This window comes from Lontra canadensis, unplaced genomic scaffold (assembly GCF_010015895.1).
Source record: "Lontra canadensis isolate GAN:19392208 unplaced genomic scaffold, GSC_riverotter_1.0 scaffold25, whole genome shotgun sequence".
NCBI lineage: Eukaryota > Metazoa > Chordata > Mammalia > Carnivora > Mustelidae > Lontra > Lontra canadensis.
The window spans coordinates 16,417,407-16,437,243 of NW_022631019.1; the positions used below are offsets into that span (position 1 = coordinate 16,417,407).

General features: G+C 46.1%; 2 protein-coding genes and 1 pseudogene across 5 annotated transcripts in view; 2 read left to right on the plus strand and 1 right to left on the minus strand.

Moving 5' to 3' along the window:
* Positions 1-4,008: 4,008 nt before the first annotated feature.
* On the plus strand, positions 4,009-10,782 carry LOC116871347 (annotated as a pseudogene).
* Positions 6,242-9,199, minus strand: TEX46 (testis expressed 46). Its single transcript, XM_032863709.1, has 2 exons — positions 8,886-9,199; positions 6,242-6,854 (listed from the first exon to the last, which is right to left on the minus strand). Exons 1-2 carry the CDS (start codon positions 9,075-9,077, stop codon positions 6,558-6,560), a joined length of 489 nt encoding a protein of 162 aa, XP_032719600.1. The 5' UTR covers positions 9,078-9,199; the 3' UTR covers positions 6,242-6,557.
* A 2,804-nt stretch (positions 10,783-13,586) lies between the features above and the next one.
* Positions 13,587-19,837, plus strand: part of KDM1A (lysine demethylase 1A) — a 59,258-nt gene continuing 53,007 nt past the window's right edge. For 2 of the 4 annotated variants that reach the window (XM_032863704.1, XM_032863707.1), the window contains exon 1: positions 13,587-14,075. In XM_032863704.1, coding sequence (XP_032719595.1) covers positions 13,722-14,075 — 354 coding nt within the window. In that variant the 5' untranslated portion in view covers positions 13,587-13,721. The remainder of the gene's footprint in view (positions 14,076-19,837) is intronic. The other 2 variants (XM_032863706.1, XM_032863708.1) reach the window with 1 other exon arrangement.

Genomic DNA, 19,837 nt, shown 5'->3' on the forward strand with positions numbered 1-19,837 from the left:
TTCCCCTTTCTTCATCCCTGTTCTGCCCACCTTCCCCTTCTCCCCCTCCTCCCCTTCCCATCCTTTCCACCCTCTTCTCTCCATCATTCTCCCTCTAGTTTCAGAACTCGCTCCAGTTGTCCCAACACTTCCTGGAGGTGTTTCCTCATGTCTCTTCTCTGAAGACCATGCTCGGGTTTTTAGAACTAGGAGCAGGACTTGTAACACAGAGGGGGAGAAGGGGCTCCCGAGTTCAAGTGGACTGTGGGCTTGAGGGACTCTTGCTAGCTTCCTCTGTCTGTCCCCGTCCTGAAACTCTCTCCGGAGGTCCCCGTGGCTTGCTGCCCAGATTGTTTTGAGGTTGCTCTCTTGTCCCAAATCCCAAATCCACTCCAGAACATTCCCAGAGAGAGAAAATGACTGTACCTACCCTCAGCATCAGGATTGTTTGGAATGGAGAAAGGGGCTGAAAAGATGTCAAGGACAAACTAAACTTGAAAAAGGAAAGTATCTTTCCCAGAGGATCTGGGAAGATACTTAGCATTTTTCCCTGGTCAGGCTCATATTGATTAATTGATCCATCTGTCCGCTCACTTTTCTTTCTTTTTTTTTTTTTTTAAAGATTTTATTTATTTATTTGACAGAGATCACAAGTAGGCAGAGAGGCAGGCAGAGATAGAGGAAGGAAAGCAGGCTCCCTGCTGAGCAGAGAGCCTGATGCAGGGCTTGATCCCAGGACCCTGAGATCATGACCTGAGCCAAAGGCAGAGGCTTTAACCCACTGAGCCATCCAGGCACCCCTGTCCACTCACTTTTCCACTGAGTCACCCAACAAACACTTACCAAGGATCTACCATTTGCCAGATCTTACGCTTGGATCTAGGGGTGGACATAGGGCAAGGCAGAGGTAGCAACAAGCACTCATTGTCAACACATGTGTATTTTTAAAAATTTATATATGTAAGTAATCTATACACCCCACATGGGGCTTGAACTCATGACCCAAGACCAAGCGTTACAGGCTCTTCTGACTGAGCAAGCCAGGCACCCCAGCATGTAGTTGTTCAGCACCTACTAAGTGCTGGACCCTGTTCCAGGTGCTTGAACTATCTCCGTGAACAAGACAGGTCCCTGATCTTGTAGAACTTCCATTCTAGCAGAAGCAGCCGAGCAAGTAAGTAGCACATTAGACCGTGTTGCAGACTATGCAAAGTAAGCAGAGCTGGAGGTGGGGGTTCTAGGGTTACAGTGGGAGGTCAGGATGGCCTCCCTGAGAAAGAAACATCCAGCAAACCACCCAAAGGAGGTAAGGGAGTTGGGTATATGGCCAGGAGAGGAGGAGTCCCTGGTCGGGGGAACATCCAATGCAAAGGCTTCTTGGAGGGTGAGAATGTGCCCAGTGTGCCAAAGGAAGAAGGAAGGAGATGGGAGTCTGGAGTAGCCTGGGGGCGGGGCAGTCAGCCAGGTGGGGAAGGTAATGGGCGACCGGGTCATGGGAAACCTCGTGGGCTGTGGGAAGGGTGTTGGTTGTCACTCTGAGTGATATGGGAGCCCTTGCAGGGTGCGGAGCAGAGGAGTGGCAGGACTTAACTCACATTTTTAAAGGACCACTCAGGCTTGTGTGTGGAGGGCCAGGGTAGGGGCGTGGAGGCCAGGGCTCTGTTCAGAAGCAGCCATGGAGGCTCCTAGAGTCCCAGACTCTTGATATGCTTCAAAGTTGGACCCCATAGGACTCGCTGGTGAATTAAAGCCAAACAGGAGAGAAGAAGACTCAGGAAGGGCCCCAGAGGTTTTGGCCTAAGCCAGCAGAAGGGGGAAGCCTGTGTGTGGGAGGGGTTTGGGGCAAAGGGACAGTGTTCAGGACTGTCATTAATTCTGAGCCGAGTGAAAGCACAGAAGTAGGCGATGGGCCATTTGAATCTGGAACTTAGAGGTCTGTATCAAAGATATAATTTAGAAAATCACTGACATTAGAAAATAGAGAATATTTAAAGCTATCACCAGGGAGTGAAATGAAGTGAAGGAGGGTCTGAGCCCTGAGCCCTGAGGTCGAGGAGCTGTGAGTGTGGGATGGAGGCAAAGACCACGAAGTCATGCATCGTGGGTGCGAATTGGGCTTTACCAGGGGACCCAGATGCGGCGGGTCAGCAGTTAATGAGGTGCTGGTGCATTATGCAGTCTCTCATCATCTTATGGAGAGAGGTTCAAGGGTCAGGGCATAGACGGAAACATCCTGGCATATGCTCCAGAAGATTCCACCACCCCACCCCAAAACCCCCCCACCCCCCCACCCCTGCCACACTACTCTACTGTATAGACCGAGTGAGGTCAACCTTGCAAGTAAAAGAAAAGCTGGTCTGAACTCAGGCACCAGGGAAATTGCTTACTTGGCTGAGGTCCCTGAAGGCCCTGAGGGAAAGGGAGACCTTGTGCAGTGGTTTCTGCTTTGGGGAAGGGAGCCCCCGCCTGGAGCCCACCTGCTGTCATCTCATTGCTGGAACCTGGAGTGAGCCCCCAGGGTCTTCCCATACAATCCAGATTTTTCCAAGGTCTATCCCCTGACCTAGGGCTCATCAGCATCAGCCTGTCCACTAGGGATGGAGCTCAGTAAGAGTGTAACAAACAACGGGGGTAGAAATCAGCTGGGCTCCTAAGAGGATTTCCAGCTGTTGTTGGCCATGGGGGGTGGGGAGACACCGGAGGGGGAAGGAAGAGCCTGGAGTGATGGTACAAAGTCCACGATGGCCATGCAGTCCACACCAGATACAAGGAACTATCCATCCCTCTGAGCGAGGGATGGAAACATGGTTGTGGAGGCCCAAGACACAGCTGTTGGTGGCTGTGGCCAGCGAGGAACAATGTCCTTGCCATTGTCAGAGAGTGAGTTGCTGGTAAGTCTCCTATAGCTCGGGATGGTGCGGGGGGGGGGTGGTTGGTCAGTGTGGTGGTATGTTCAACACTGTGATAGGTCCACGCCGTGGGTTCTGGCCTGAGCAGCTGCTAGAGGCCCTTCAGTGTTGCCTGGCCCACTCTGGAAAAGAAGGCAAGTTTATTTAGCCCTCCACCCTGGTCTGTTTCCTCAGATCTCTGGCGTATGTTTCTGACGGATCATCACCTGTGGGCTGTCATGAGCCTGGGATGAGCCAGATCATTTGTCCTTTCCAGAGCCTTGCTCTCCACAGAAACCCAGAAGTCAGCATTCTGCCTGACACATCAGGTGTACCCTTCCCTTTCTTAGCTGCCCACAGAAGATGAGGGAGTGCTGATCTAATGGCACCTTGAACAAGCCATACCAAATCTCCCTTGTACCCACCATCTGCAGGGGGCAAGTGTGGAAGAGCAAGAGAATTCCGTATTGACGGGCCCACAACTGGGCGGCAGCGGCTATAAACAGAGTTCCATTGTTAGATTGTGTCATATCGGGAAATCTTAGTGTTGGGTCCACTGAGGAACAATAGAAATGACCACCTGGCCAGCCATCTTCCAAGCCCCCTCCCCGCCCTTTCCTTAACCCTTGACTCTCCTGCCAAAAGGATGTATGCCCAGGTCACATCACCATAGGTAAGCCGATACCTATGCAGGGAACAGAAGTAACAGGACCCCCCACCCCATACCCTCCGATCACCAAATACACTACCATATATGGATGTGAGCCCATGCCCTGCCTTGGCCCGATAAAAGACCCCCCACCAACTCCCTCCCAGTGCGACTATCCCCCACCTCCCTTTCCAGAGTTGAGGAACCTCTCCCGAGGAACCTCGCCTGAGGGTGCCCACCTCCTCCCTGCACAACTTTCCTGGCTCCCCTTCTCCTGAGCCCTTGAAACTTTGCTGGAGAGCACCTTTAATAAATCTTGCCTTGTGCCTACCTCGCCTGGTGTTGTATTTATCTCGCCTATAAAACCTTACACTTAGCATATGACAAAGGTGCTCATCAGAACCTTAGGAATCCATCTGGTTGAAGAGAATAGCTACCCCATATCCTAAATCAGGTCTATGGCAGTCAGAATCCACTGCCACCAATTTGGCTATTATGAACTGGTCAGATGCCCAAGTTCTTGAGATAGACCTTGAGCCACAGGTCAGCATTTCTTGCAAGTGAGTCATACTGTGTGAGTACGAGTGCTTCATGGGTCAAGTGGACCTTCACTGGGCCACCTCGGACCTCCATGATGGTTTTGTTATTGGTAGGTCCAGGGAAGGATTTAGTGTCCAGTGTTTTACTGTGAGCTCGTTCACCTATCACCTACCTCTGGACTTTGTGGCCAAATTGCTTTATCTGTTTCCACAACAGAGATGCTCCTGATGGTCCAGTTCTAGGTGGTCCAATGACCTGGCCATACAACAAGACCTTAGCAATGGCCCACGAAGCTATGTGAAAGGGACTGTTGACAAAGGTGTGAGAAGCATCTAAAGAAGAGTGCAGTCCCCCTGGACTGGAAAACTCGGGGGAATGCACCTCTCCCCAGCTCCAAAGGGAACCTGGAAGAAGAAGGTCCTGTTGAGAGAGCCTCCCTGAGAGGAGTGACCCTCTGTGAAGGAACCCAGCCAGCCCTAAAGCAGCCTGATGCAACCCCAGAGTGGAGAGTGGACTTGGAGAGAGACAAGGAGAAGGTAACTGACCCACAAGGGAGGCTTGTGGTTTTAGGTAGGGAGGTCATGGGAAGACAGGCCTGAGGGCGTGTGGTAACTCACCAAATCCTCACAACACACAAGGAGGGTGATAGTGCTACTCTCCCCATTTGACAGTTGAGCAAACTGAGGTACAGCGAGAACGAACAATTAGAATTGTCTGAGAGCACACAGCCGGGAGTGGATAGAGGTGGGACTTAAAGCCAGGCTGTGAGGCTCCAGAGATCCTGCTCTTAAAAAAAAAATAGGTTATAGGAGAGTCATCATAAAAGGAGGGCGCAGAAAACCCATAAGACTGTGATCAACCATCAGAGATGCTATTTAGGAAGCACTGACTGTATACCAGTACCAGTGTTGGGTCCTGTGGGGGGCCAGTAGACAGAGGAACAAGATGCCGTCCTTACCCCCAGAGAGTTTATAATCTAGTTGGAGGATGGGGAGGGAATCCAGAAATGTGCGCAAATCAAATCCCAGCAGATCGTGATACTTTCTACTGCCAAACTGAAGATAAGATGCTGGGAGCTCACCAAGGACAGACACTATTCCCAGCTGGGTTAGGGAAGCTCTCCAGAGGTGTAGTTTAGGAACTACTAAAGAAGTTTAATAGTTGAAAGAGGAAGATAGGGGTGCCTGGGGGGCTCAGTTGGTTGGGTGTCTGCCTTTGGCTCAGGTCATGGTCTCGGGGTTTTCAGGATCCTGGGATCGAGCCCCACATCAAGCTCCCTGCTCAGCGGGAAGCCTGCTTCTCCGTCTCCCACTCCCCCTGCTTGTGTTCCCTCTCTTGCTGTGTCTCTCTGTCAAATAAATAAAATCTTTTTTAAAAAAGGGGGAAAGATAAGGAATTCCAGGGGAAGAAATCATGCAAGCAAAGATGTGGATGCATTTGGGGGATGACCAGCCATCTGGTTTGATTAGAGATGCTTTTACGTGGGGCCCCAACAAGGCACTAAGCCACACCAGATCCCATGGTGAGGTAGTGATTTCCTTCTAGTTCTCCTTATGGAGAAAAGTCTTAGCTTGGTGCTAACATATCTCTCCAACACTAATAGTTACTAATCTCTCTCTGTCTCTCTCTCTGTCTCTCTTTAAACTAATTTCTCTTTTTAACCCCAACTTCCCAGGCTCAGACTTTTCCAGTGGGCAACCAAGCTCTGGTTGGAACTTTAGTAACATGGTTCTGTCTTCACTGTCTGCTGCTTCTTTTTTTTTTTTTTTGACAGTTATGTTCTATTTTAGCCAAACAACACAGCTTTTTAATGTATAGTTAGTTATGTTTATTAGGACTTTTCTTTCACAGGTGCATTTATTTAAGGAAACGAGTCCATTTAAAGGGACGATATTGAGTTAAACATTCAGGTGGTTCGTGGCTCTGGCAAAAATCACAAAGGGGGTACCCAATGACTGAAGTTTAGGATATTCCAGCACAAGGTATAAAGCACATGACAGAGAGTAAGGGGATGGGGGGCAAGCCTGGAAAAGGGGTCAGATCATGGAGGGTCTGAACACCACGGTAAGGAGTGTGGCCTTTCTTCTGTCAACCACAGCAGGTGTAGGCTCAAGAACAGGCAGTGAACTTGCCCACTTGGCAGAGCTTGGCTCTGGCCTCTGAGCAGAGGGGAAGGGAAAGGGGAAGACTGGGAGCTGCAGCAGCCCAGGAGAGGCCATTATAAGACTCAAGGTGAACAGGGACAGGGCCCTGGACTAGGTTAATGGGGTCAGCCAAAAGAGAGGAGGAGCCGGGTTCTGGAGCCCCCTCAGGCTGTTCTTAGAGCGTAACACAGCTGACCGAGTGAGGATGGCTTTCTCTCCCAAAGGCGATTGGACTTTCAGCCTCCAATCCTGCGCTCCAGTGTGATTTACTAAGAAAATTCAATAGTCTCTGACTGGGTTTTACTGAGTAAAGGTAACATCCGAAGAGGCCAGCCCACCCCAGTCTGTCTGACCTCTTTAGGGGGAATTTGAAGTGCAGTCAGAGATGATGGAGAAAACTGAGTCATGTCTCCTTACTCTGTGTTTCCTCATGGGGAAAGTCCGCTGCCGGCTCGACCTCTTGTGATGACTCATTCTATTCCATACGATGAACATCTGATTTTCTAAGACCTTCAGCTTCATTTCACTGAACATAAGCCGTTCAAGGACCTTGTCCTGGAGGGCAAAGCAGGCGTGCAATCTCTCGACTTCTTTCGTGTTCAAGACGTGGCTGTTGGGTTTGACTTCAGGAGGCTTTGGTTTCTCTGCCTCTTCCTAGACTCCCCACACCCCAAAAAAGGAAACGTTGGTTAATAGTGATTTACAAACAGCCCGTTAATCAGTCCACACAAGCAGCCTTCAAGGAGAGCTTCTTTGCCACATCTTGTGGGTGAGAGAGTTGGGGTCCAGTGAGGAAAGGTCCTCTTCTCAGTTTGGGAGCCCCTGAACTCCTAGGACCCATACTTGCCTTTGGTTCCTAGGAATAAATGAAATGGTCTGCTCATCTGTACCCACAGGGGACAGAAAGCACTTAACCAAGATATAGCTGTCTCCTGGAGAGTGTGTTTCTCCCAGTGTGCCTGAGACTGTTGTCAGGCCTCATAAAAATCACCACCTGCCAACTTTTCCTGTGGTCTCAGGACACTCTCTGATCTCTGTAATCCTCATCTTTCTCTATGCCATTAATAATACTTTTTTTTTTTCCGTTTTGGAATCAGCTACAAGTTCCTCATCGTTAAAACCATTTTAAATATTTCAGGCATGCAGGGGCACTTGGGTGGCTCAGTTAGTTAAGCATCTGCCTTCAGCTCAGGTCGTCCTGGGATCGAGTCCCGCATCAGGCTCCCTGCTCGGCGGGGAGCCTGCTTCTCCCTCCCCCTCTGCCTGCCGCTACCCCTGCTTGTGTGCAGTCTCTCTCTGTGTGTGTCAAATAAATAAATAAAAATCTTAAAAAAATTAATTTCAGGGGCACCTGGGTGGCTCAGTGGGTGAAGCCTCTGCCTTCAGCTCTGGTCATGGTCTCGGGGTCCTGGGATCAAGTCCCGAGTGGGGCTCTCTGCTCAGCGGGGAGCCTGCTTCCCCCACCCTCTCTGCCTGCCTCTCTGCCTACTTGTGATCTCTCTCTCTCTGTCAAATAAATAAAAATTAAAAATCTTTAAATAAATTAATTTCAGACATGCAAAAAAAGGTGACTATTACAGCAAATACCCACATTCCCATACCAGTATGAGAAATAAAATATGACAAATGTAACTGGAGTCCCCTGTGGGTCCTTCTCATAGAGTTCCCTCTCTCTCTGAACCTCATCTCAACGGCAATCCCGAACTCAGAAGTTATTTTTCCCATATATTTCTTTACAATAGTTGTTCTCAGTAGGAGGCTCTTTTGCCTCCCCCACTGGACATTTGGCAATGTCTGACATTGTTGGTTGTCACAATAGGGGGGCCGGGAGGTGCTCTTAGCATCTGTGGGTAGAAGCTAAGGATGTCACTAAACATGGTATAATCCACAGGACAGGCCCTCACAATCAAGAATTATCTCACTCAAAATATCAAACGCCTAGAGGTGGAGAAATCCAACCTTTATCTATTTTCCCTATGCACAGGCATCCACAGACAAGGCGGTGTATGGTCTCATGTGCTTTTTTAACTTTCCATAAAAGGTGTACCAATCTGCGTACATTTCCATGGTCTTCCTTAAGCCATTCTAGAGATGCATCTATGTTCCGCAGGTATCTTTAGTTCATCCATTTAAAATTTTTCCACTTTAAAGTAATGGTTACTGTTGCCAAACCATGTTGACGTCAGACATGAAGTAGGAGAGTCTGGGATGGTCCCCCATTTTTTTAACAAGTTTTTTTCTCTTTGTTTTCTTTCTATTGAAGTATGACTAGTATACAGTGTATACTAATTGTTGTATACTCGGGTATACAACATGGTGATTCTATGACTGTATAAATACATTTTTCAGTGCTCATCAAGATAAGTGTACTCTTAACCCCCTTTACATATTTCATTCATTTCCCACCTACCTCCCCCCTGGCAACCACCAGTTCTTTGTTTTGTTTTGCTTTTCATCTAGGGATGGTCTCTGTTTCACAGCCCAGGCAACTGACGCCTTGTAAAAAAAAAAGTGATTTGTCCTCCATCCCCCAAGTGGGAGTTGTAGAACAGGGGCTTAGACCCAGAGCTGTGGATATTTCAGTCCTGCCCCCATTATCCTGACATCTTCCCTGTCCCCCATCCCCCCAGTCTAGCTGTAAATATCCCATCATCCTTAGCTGAAGCTAAGGCCCCTTTTGCTCACCTTCGGGGGCTCTGGGGGAGTGGGCTTGAGTTCATGCTTGACCATCCAGTTGCTAAGCAACAGCAGAAGGAATAGGAAGCCAAACAAGGCTGGCTTATAGCCTATCAGCCAAGCCACCAGTGCTCCTACGGTGCCTGAGGAAGCAAGTATCCCATGGAGATACCTAAAAAGAGACATTATTTCCCCCAGCATTATGGTTTGGAGGCACCCAGGCCCCAAGACCCTGCCTTGGTGACCCCTCTAGGACAGTTGCCCTCCATGACAGGAGCTGTGGCTGCTCCCTCCTCTGAGTCATAACCAGCCGCCCTGCTGCCGCGTAATAATAATATTAACTACTCCTTTGTCTTAAGCAGCCACTATGTGCCAGACTTTGACAGGCAGTTTGTAAGCAACATCTCATGATGTCCTCATAACAGCCAGGTGATGTCGGCTAGAGTGATACCTCATTTATTCAACAGTACTTCTGGGCCTCGCCCCTGGGAATAAAATGGTCAGCAGCCCAGAGCCTTTACCCTCATTGTGAGGGAGACTATGAAGAAAAACTACCCAAGATCTGGAAATAAGACGAAGAGATTACTCCAAGCCTGTCTATGCAGTCATATTAGAATATTGTCCAGTTGGTCCTCTGATGCTTTAGGGGAAGGTAACTTTGACAGTACTGTTTAATATTGGATAGAGTCCTGACTCTGTGAAGTCAGATGTTACCTTTGTAAAAGTTGGATAAGTCGCTCTAGCAATTACACTTCGGGATATAGATCTAAAATAATTGAAAGCTGGATCTTTTTATTTTCTTTTCTTTTTTTTAAGATTTTACATTTTATTTGACAGAGAGTGAGCACAAGTGGGGGTGGGGGTGGTGAGGAAGAGGGAGATGTGGTCTCTCTGCTGAACAGAGAATCCAATATGGGGCTTAATCCCAAGACCCTGGGATCATGACCTGAGCCAAAGGCAGAGGCCTAACCCACTGAGCCACCCAGGCACCCCAAAAGCTGGATCTTAAAGAGCTATTTGCACACCCATGTTCATAACAGCATTGTTCACAATAGCTAGAAGGTAGAAGCAACCCCAAAATCCAACAACAGATGAATGGATAAACAAAATGTGTGTGCACAGACGATGAAATTGTTCATCCTTAAAAAGGAAGGAAATTCAGAAAACCCTGAGGATGTTGCCATGTTCTCTTCTCCCATCCACCGTCCAACGTAGAACTGCTGCCTAGATGCAGATTTTCATGAAAACCCTTATGGGAAAGACCATCACTCTCGAGGCTGAACCCTCAAATACAATAGAAAATACAAAGGCCGGGGGGCACCTGGGTGGTTCAGTGGTTAAAGCCTCTGCCTTCGGCTCAGGTCATGATCTCAGGATCCTGGGATCGAGTCCCACATCGGGCTCTCTGCTCAGCAGGGAGCCTGCTTCCCTCTCCCTCTCTCTCTGCCTGCCTCTCTGCCTACTTGTGATCTGTCAAATTAAAAAAAAAAAAAAAGAAAGAAAGAAAGAAAATACAAAGGCCGAGAACCAGGTGAAGGAAGGAATTCTTCCCGATCCGCAGAGGCTGGTTCTCACTGGGAAGCACCTGGAAGGTGGACATACTATGTCTGACTACGATGTTCGAAAGGAGTCCACTCTTCATCTTGTGTTGAGACTTTGTGGTGGGACAAAGAAAACACAGAAGTCTTAGACCACGCCCAAGAAGAATAAGCATAAGAGAAAGAAGATTAAGCCAGCCATCCTGAAATACTATCTCTGAGGTAAATGAGAAGGGCTACATCCGTCACCTTTGCTGGGTGTGCCCTTCAAATGAATGGGACGCTGGTGTTCTTATGGCTAGCACTTTAACAGATGTTATTGTAGCAAATGTCTGACCTACCGCTTCGACAGACCAGAGTACACGTAATTGTGTACGGGTTGAAAAAAAGACATGAACTAACATTAAAAAAAAAAAAAAAAGAGGAAGATCGCCTGGGTGGCTCAGTGGGTGAAGCCTCTGCCTTCGGCTCAGGTCGTGATCCCAGAGTCTTGGGATCAAGCCCCGCATAGGGCTCTCCGCTCAGCGGGGAGCTTGCTTCCCCTTCTCTCTCTGCCTGCCTCTCTGCCTACTTGTGATCTCTCCCTCTCTGTCAAATAAATACATAAAATCTTTAAAAAAAAAAAAAAAGAAGGAAAGTCTGACACATGCTACAACATGGGTTAACTTTGAGGCGATTATGCTCAGTGAAAGCAGCCAGTCACAAAAACACAAAAGTCATCTGACTCCGCTTAAGTGAGATACCCAGAGTAGTTAAAGTTATAGAGACAGAAAGTAGCATGGTGTTTGCCAGGAGCTAGGAGGCAGGGAGAAATGATGAGTCATGGTTTAATGGGCACAGACTTTTATTATAAGATGAGAGTTCTGGAGATTGTACAACCATGAGAATGTAATTAACTGCAGTGAACTATACACTTAAAAATGGTTAAGGTGATAAATTTTATATTATATTTCTTTTACCACAAAAATTTTAAAATGGGTTAAGTTGCAAATGATTTGTTGTTGTTGTTGTTGTTGTTTTTGGAAATAGAGGCAAATGAGTTGTGTCTGATAGAAAGATAACCTCAAACTCTACAGTTTTATGTCCTTGGAAGACATTGAAACCATTTGTTTCTTATTTAACTTTGCAATTTTATTCCAGCATTGTTTTCCACTGACTAGTGACTATATATCAGATTTTCATGTTTTCCTTTGAACCAGAATTGTCATCTTTCTGATTTTCTCAATAATGAGTTAAATAAATCTTTGACATATGCTCACTATTTTGTATGAGAGTTCTTCATGTTGAAGTGTCAATTTTAATGGCTATGATATTCTAATATATTCAATTAGTGGCCATTGTTGGGCCTTTAAGTTAATTCTTCTTTATTGCTATTATATATAATTTGAGGTAAACAGTACTAAAGTTAAATCTTTGTACACATACTTAAATAGTTTCCTAGAATATCCTCTGGAAAGTGGAATTGCTGGATTAAAAGATGTACATATTTTAAAAATCTAATCTTAAGTTTTATCAAATTTTTAAATGCACAATCAGATCTACAGGGTTTGAAACAAACAATCTTTGCTCTCTATCTGTCCCTTTCCATCCTCAAGTTATATGACCCAGACAACTCATTCCAGCTTTTTAATTGTTTCTTCTGGTATTTATCTTGATATATCTAAATTGTATGCTTGTACTGTTAGCTCTTGATTTTTCAATTTTGATGTTATATATTATCTTTTTATGATGGAAGATGAGAATTTAGCTCCCATGCAGAATCTCCCCCATTCCCATTTCGTCTCTGATTCTGTAAACCCCTCTCATTCCTCTCCTCCACACACCTTCTCTTTCCCCCATCCTCTCAGTATAATTCTATCGATTTGGTTAAAACAATATTAATCTTTATGTTATTATGGCTATGTCAGTGTAGTTCATAGTGAGCCATATGTTGACTATGATTACATTTTTTTTCTTGCACAGCTTCTAGATTTCCTGGACTTAATTGTCTCCTTTTTCCTTTTTGCCTAGTATAAAAAAAAATCAACTTAATTGACATAAAATTGGCATAAAGTAAAAATATGAAAATATTTTACGTGTACAGTACAGTGAATTTTGACTAACATGTACACCACCTAATCAAGATTTAAAAAAAAAAATTTCCATCAACCCCAGCAAATTCCCTCCTGTTTTGCAGTCAGCCCTCACTCTCATCCCAAGTGATCACTGATTGGGGATTCTATCACTAGAGATTAGTTTTACCAGTTCTTGAAGTTCATGTAAATGGGATAATTTTTTGCAAAATTACAGTTTGAAGGGGTGCCTGGGTGGTTCAGCCAGGAAAGCATGTGACTCTTGAGTTCGACCCCACGTTGGGTGTAGAGATTACTTAAAAAAAAAAACAACAACCCTTTTTTAAAAAAGAGAATTATAGCTTGAAGAGAGAGATATATACAAAAGCAATTATAGTTGTGTGTAATAAGTAGAAACAAGCTTGAAGAACACAAGTTGTTCCAGTGTTGGGTCACTAAAGGAGTCTTGGAGGAATTAAAAAAACAAACCACCATCACCATCTGCAGCACTAGGAAGAATTAACCTGGAATAGAAAGACGTGTTATGTATGGAAGACAGGGAGTGCTAATGGGAAGGAGGTCCAGACAGAAAGAAGCGCAGGAACACGGCCCCGGAGGCAACAGCAATCCAGTTCGGACTCAAGCGTGGATTCCTAACTTCTGTCCATTTTATTACCACGAAATGCATTTGCTCTCCAAGATTTCCCCAGTGCAAGCAGGACAATTATGAAACAATAAGATGACGTCCCAGTTACGGTTCAATGTTTTCCACTCACTAAACTGTAAACTCTTTGAAAGAAAAACTTCATAATTAAACCCTTGTCACTTAGTAAGCATTAATATTGGTCGAACTGACGAATGAATGAAAGAACGAACGAACGAATTCACGGGTGTATGCAAGTCCCTGGAAGAAATGGTCGCCTTCGGAGGTACAATATGGCCCAGAAGCCCCAGGACCGGGAAGGTGCTGCGGCCGACTCCAAAGGCCAAGGCGACGCTCTAGGAGAGCATTGTGCTCCGTGCGGTGGTGTCGCTCTAGCCGCGAGGGCGCCGCTCTATGGCAGCCGGGGAAGGCGGGGCGGTGGGCGTCCCGGGCCTTTTTGTCCCGACGCGGCTGGAGCGCGCTCAGCGCGTGCGTACACGGCGGCGGTTGGCAGCGAGCTCCCGTGTGAAGTGAGGCAAGGCGAGGCGCCTCCGGACCCACGGACCGACAGACCGAGCGGCCCCTCCGGCCGTCGGCGGCCAGGCGGCCAGAGATGTTGTCTGGGAAGAAGGCCGCGGCGGCGGCGGCGGCGGCGGCAGCCGCGGCGGCGGCCGGGACTGAGGCCGGCCCCGGGGCAGCGGGCGGCGCGGAGAACGGCTCCGAGGTGGCCGCGCCGCCCGCGGGCCTGTCGGGCCCTGCCGAGGCCGGCCCGGGGGTGGCCGGGGAGCGCACTCCCCGCAAGAAAGAGCCTCCGCGGGCCTCGCCCCCCGGGGGCCTGGCGGAGCCGCCGGGGTCCGCCGGGCCTCAAGCCGGGCCTACCGTCGTGCCTGGATCTGCGACCCCCATGGAAACGGGAATCGCGGAGACTCCGGAGGGGCGACGGACCAGCCGGCGCAAGCGAGCGAAGGTGAGCGGCGACCCCGTACCGCGCGCCTTAGCCCCGGGTGCCCGGCTCCCTCGAGGTTGCCAGCCCCGGCCACCCACACCTCCCCAGCCCGTCGGGTCTCCACCGCACCTCCGCACCAGCTGGGTGGGTGGGTGTGTGGGGTGAGGGAGGCGGAGGGCTCGCGCCGGCTGAATGCGCTCTTTGTGCGGGGACCCGGGCGTCTCGGGAAAGGGGCGCCGATGGGAGGGGTGGGAGACTCCTTACATCTGTACACCTTTTCTTCTCTGGGCTGGGAAACATGGCTCCCTGACGTGGAGTTCTGGCTGGCGTCGCTGGAGACAGGCACGGCTTGTTTGTCCGCAGATGTGTCTGGAGGCCCCCGGGCAGTGTTTAAGGAGTTTTCGGCTGGGCGCGCGTTGAGGCTGTGGGGTAATGCTAAAGAGATGACTTTAGCTATGGAGACGGAAAATATTTTTTTTTTTTTAAAGGCCTGCTGTGCGCTAGTTTTCCTCTTTTTATTCTCTCAACGATCTTTTGACATAGAATATTTACAGATTGAGGAAGCTGATGAAGAGAGCTAATGCCCGCTAGTGAAGGTGCAAAAAGATATGGAAAGAAAAAGACTTGTCACTCGAACAGCGTATACAGACAACAGCTGCCTCACATCTCCCGGCGCCAGATGCTGTGTTCAGGGCGTCACTAACATTTTATTTTTGCCAAACACCAGTGGGCAGGTATTGTTAGCCCCGCTTTAGGAAGTGAGGAAGCAGAGGCACACGGTGGAAGCAACTTGCCCAAAGTCGCAGAACGAAGTCAGTGGTGGAACTGGAATCTAGGCTTAAGTTGTGAGAAGGTAGCCTCGGCCTCAGACAAAGGACCACATGGAACACCAGCTGTGCAGGGCCCTAAGGCAGAACTAGGGCATGGACTTTTTAGACTTGGGTGTTTTCTGGAGATTTATACTTTTAAAATAAATACTGAACATCATGCAATTCATATCGCTTATGCATATAACAAGCTTTCTGTCTGTATGTAATTTTTAAATGGATATGTCAAGTCTGTGTGCGAAGCACTTCGTGAGAAGAGCATTAGCCAGACTGAGCCCTCAGATTCAACTGCCCACTGGAGACATCTCTCCAGGAATAAAAACCCTTTGCTAAAAAAAGGAAAGGCTCTGGGGGGCTTTTATCAACGCATGGGTTAGAAAAGACAGGTTGGAGACTCCCAACTCTCAGAAATGAAATAGAGGGCAGAAACCCAAGGGTTTTCTTTTCCATTCTTTTTTTTTTCTTTTTTCTTTTTTTTAAGATTTTATTTATTTATTTGACAAAGAGAGAGAGATCACAAGTACACAGAGAGGGAGGGGGAAGGAGGCTCCCTGCTGAGCAGAGAGCCAATGCTTGATCCCAGGACCCTGAGATCACGACAGGAGCCAAAGACAGAGGTTTAACCCACTGAGCCACCCATGAAAAGGGTTTTCATTTTACTATTTTTTTAAAGATTTTATTTATTTATTTGACAGACAGAGATCACAAGTAGGCAGAGAGGCAGGCAGAAAGAGAGGAAGCAGGCTCCCTGCCAAGCAGAGAGCCCAATGTGGGGCTCGAACCCAGGACCCTGGGATCATGACCTGAGCCGAAGGCAGAGGCTTTAACCCACTGAGCCACCCAGGCACCCTCATTTTATATTTTAATAGGAAATATGGCCAGAAACCATGTGATAAGATTTTTCTTTTTCTTTTTCTTTTTTTTTTTTTTTTTGTGAATGATTTTTTTAAAGATTTTATTTATTTACAAGGAGGCAGAGGGAGGGGAAGGGAAGCAGACTCCCTGCTGAGCAGACAGGATGTGGGGCTCGATCCCAGGACCCCGGGACCATGCCTGAGCCCAGGGCAGAGGCTTTAACCCACTGAGCCACCCAGGCACCCCTTTTTTGTTGTTTTTTGTTTATTTATTTGACAGAGATCACAAGTAGGCAGAGAGAGAAGGGGAAGCAGGCTCCCCGCCAAGCAGAGAGCCTGATGCGGGGCTCCATCCCAGGACCCCGGGACCATGACCTGAGCTGAAGGCAGAGGCTTTAACCCACTGAGCCGCCCAGGCGCCCCTATCATGTGCCCTCTTTAATGCCCGTCACCCAGTTATCCTGTCCCCCACCCTTTTTAAAAAAAGATTTTATTTGTTTGAGAGAGAGAGAAAGAGCATGGGAGGGCCCTAGGGAGAGGGATAAGTAGCCTCCCTGCTGAGCAGGGATCCTGGTGGAGGGTTGGATCCCAGAACCCCAGGATTATGACCTGAGCTGAAAGCAGATGCTTAACGACTGAGCCACCCAGGCGCCCTGATACTTTTTTATTATAGCCATTCTAGTGGATATGAAGTGGTATCTCATGATGGTTTTGATATGCATTTCCCTAATGACTGATGATACTGAACATCTTTTCTTATGCTTATTGGTCATTAGTTGTATATCTGTGATGAAATGTCTGTTCAGATCCTTGGCTTGTTTTTAAATTGGGTTGTATTTTTATATGGTGATTATGAAAGCTTTTTATTTTGATGTCCAGTTTATTTATTTTTCTTTTGTTCCTTTTGCTTCCGGGGTTATATCCAAGAAACCATTGTTTAATCTCATGTCATGAAGATCTGCTTCCATGTTTTCTCCTAAGAGTTTAGGTTTATGGATCTATGATCATTTTGGAATTAATTTTTGTATATGGTATGAAGTAGGAGTTCAACTGCATTCTTTTTCATGTGGATATCCCCTTGTCCCAGCACATTTTATTGAAGACTTTTCTCTCCCCCTTTGAATGGTTGGCACCCTCATTGGTTGGCCATAAATGTAAAGGTTTATTTCTGGACCATCATTGCTGTCCCATTGATCTGTATTTTTGTTCTTATGCCAGTACCACATTGTCCTGATTACTGTGACTTTGTGTAATAAGTTTTTTGTGTGTGTGTGTGAAATAGTAAGTTTTTTCTTTGTGAAATCAGGAAGTTTGATTTCTTCAACTTTGCTCTTTTTTCAAGATTATTTTTTATATTCTGTGACCCTTATATTTCCACATGTATTTTAGAATCCGTTTATCAGTTTCTGAAAAAAAGGCAACTGATACTCTGATTGGGATTGCCTTGAATCTGTAGATCAATTTGGGACATAGCATAAGATTTCTGTCTTTATAATTTTCCTGTGTTTAATTCCTGTTACACTGTTTTTCCATTGTGATTAGCTCTGAAACTCTAAAGAGAAAAGTGGGTTACCTGTTTATTTGGGGGAGCAACTAGGAAGTTAGGTACTAGGGAAACTGATCTATTCCTGGCCTCTCTTGGGAGCCAGAGGAAACAGACCTCAAGGAATAGAGTATGCATTAAAAGAGGAAAAAGCAAGCTGAGTCCAGTATAGACTGGCCTTGCCTCAAGAGTTCTGAGGTATATGCAGGGGGGGTTTATCTGTACGTAGAAATGTAGATTCAATAGGGGACATAGATACAGATGTTATATATATAGTTTTGTAACTAAAACAAGGTTCAGGGTATTGGAAGGGGTCCATGCAGTTGGGAGGTCCCTAAAGGTTAAGTTTCATTAGTCCAGCATATAGTCATCTCTGACTGTGTATGCTAGTATTATGGCAAATATTTAAGGTTTGGATTTGTTAAGTTGGGTTGGGATTTTAGTTAGGAACTTTAGGGTTGGGACTTCAGGAATGGTGGCCTTCAACTGGGCCTTGAAAAAGCACAGAGTTTAGAAAAATATTCGGAAAAGGAGTTAATTTTTCTCCTTATGATTCATTTTCCTCAGGGAAGTAAACTGTACCTTGTAAGGTTTTTAGGTTTAGATATAATGTAAACAAAGCACTTATTATGGTGTCTGGCTTAGAGTAAGATGCCCAGTAATTAAGTACTACCAGTGGAGAAAGGTCGTGAAACATGCTTAATATATTCTGTGGTTTGAGAAGCAGCAGGGAGTCCAGAATGGACAGTTGAACATTGGGAACAAGGGGCAAATGAATTTAATTGAAAATGACATTTTTCTAGGAGCAAGATAAACTGGAGGGATCAGTAGTATTAGGTTGTAGAGTCATGTCCAGGTTATAGAGAGAGCCAATCACTAAACCTGTGCTAGTCAATTTGGTAACCAGTAGCCCATGTTACTAGTATGACTGAGGAAACGGAGTTTTTCTTTTAAACTTGAATCACATGGCTAAGTGCTCAATAGCCACATGTGGCTGCTGCTGCCATATTGGAGGCACAGATCCAAACGTTGCCATTATCACAGAAAATGGTATCAGACAGCACCGTGCTAGGCTGAGAAGCGCAGACCTTAAGTGCTGTGACAGTTCAGAGAAAGAAAAGATAGTATTTGCAAGTTTGGAATAGTTAGGAAATAATTTGCAGAGGGGATGAGCTTTGAATTCTGGCATTGGATTAACAGAAGCAGGTGGGAATCCATAGAACAACATTGAGGACTTTTTGACTAGTGTGTTAGAAAATGGCTAAAAGTAAGTTCATCTGGTTAGAGCCAGAAAGTTTCTATGCTGGTTCGAAAAATTTGGCATTCACCTTTAAACTATCTAAAAATATCACATGTTTGGGAAATCAGTATGGCAGTTGTGCCCTAGGTGACTTAAAAGGAAGAAAGATTAAAAAGACTGGAGCCTTAAGATGATTGGAAAGTGAATGAAGCATTGTGGCAAGGGTGAGGAAGAGAAGGGAGAGACTAGAAGTGTAAATTTCAGAGTCCTCTGACTTACATCTGCCTGTCGGACATCTTTATGTCCTTGGTTGTAAGTAGTTGTAGAACCTCCAAAGTCTTCGAGGATTTTACTTAGGGATGAGAGGGCCTCAGTACTTTGTGAGTATTGCTTTTCTCAGGGGAATAGTTTTTAATTTTTTAGAGTTTGTAAGATTCTTTCAGATGGTTTTTTATTAAGTAGAGAAACTCTTTTTTTTTTTTTTTTTACAAAATAAAACTTTATCCAAAATCAAGTAGTATTTGCCTGTTTTATATTAAGAAGTTTTTTAAAATTTAATTTAATTTTTATTTATTTTTTTTAAAGATTTTATTTATTTGACAGAGAGAGTGAGAGAGCACAAGCAGGGTGAGCAGCAGCAGGAGAAGGAGAAGCAGACTCCCTGCTTGGTGGGGAGTCTGATGCAGGGCTCCATCCCAGGACCCTGGGATTATAACCTGAGTCGAAGGCAGATGCTTAATCAACTGGGCCACCCAGACACCCCTATATTAAGAAGTTTAATTTTATAACCTTTATTTTAGTTGTCAGTCTTTGAGAAAATGAGGCTTTTCTTATATATAGAGAGATCCCCAAATTTGACAATGGAGATTAAGCATTATTGTTGCCGTCTTATTTTGGTCTCAGAATCCAGTTTTATTATTTCAGTTGTTTATGAAGTATTGTGAAGACCCAGTGCTTGATAAGATCCCATGATTGATAAGTAGTGCAAATGGTTGTTTTTTTAGCTTGTCTTGTCATCTCCGGACACTGTCTTGGTCGAACAGATTTGCAGAAGAAATTTCACTGTTAGGTCTACCCCAGATTTGTTACCCAGGCATTACGAGTTCCTGTGTTTATTGTTGGTCCCCAAAGGATTATGGTTTGGTGTAACACATATGAATGTGTATTTAAATGAAATCCTGAAGAGTCCGAGGGTTCTGTGAAACACAGATTTTTTTTCCTTGTTACTGCTGTTTTTAAATACTACTATAGATATTTTTGCTCCTACTTCCCTACTTCTAGGTGTTTTTCTGATCTCTTTCTTTGCCTGAAAACTAAGA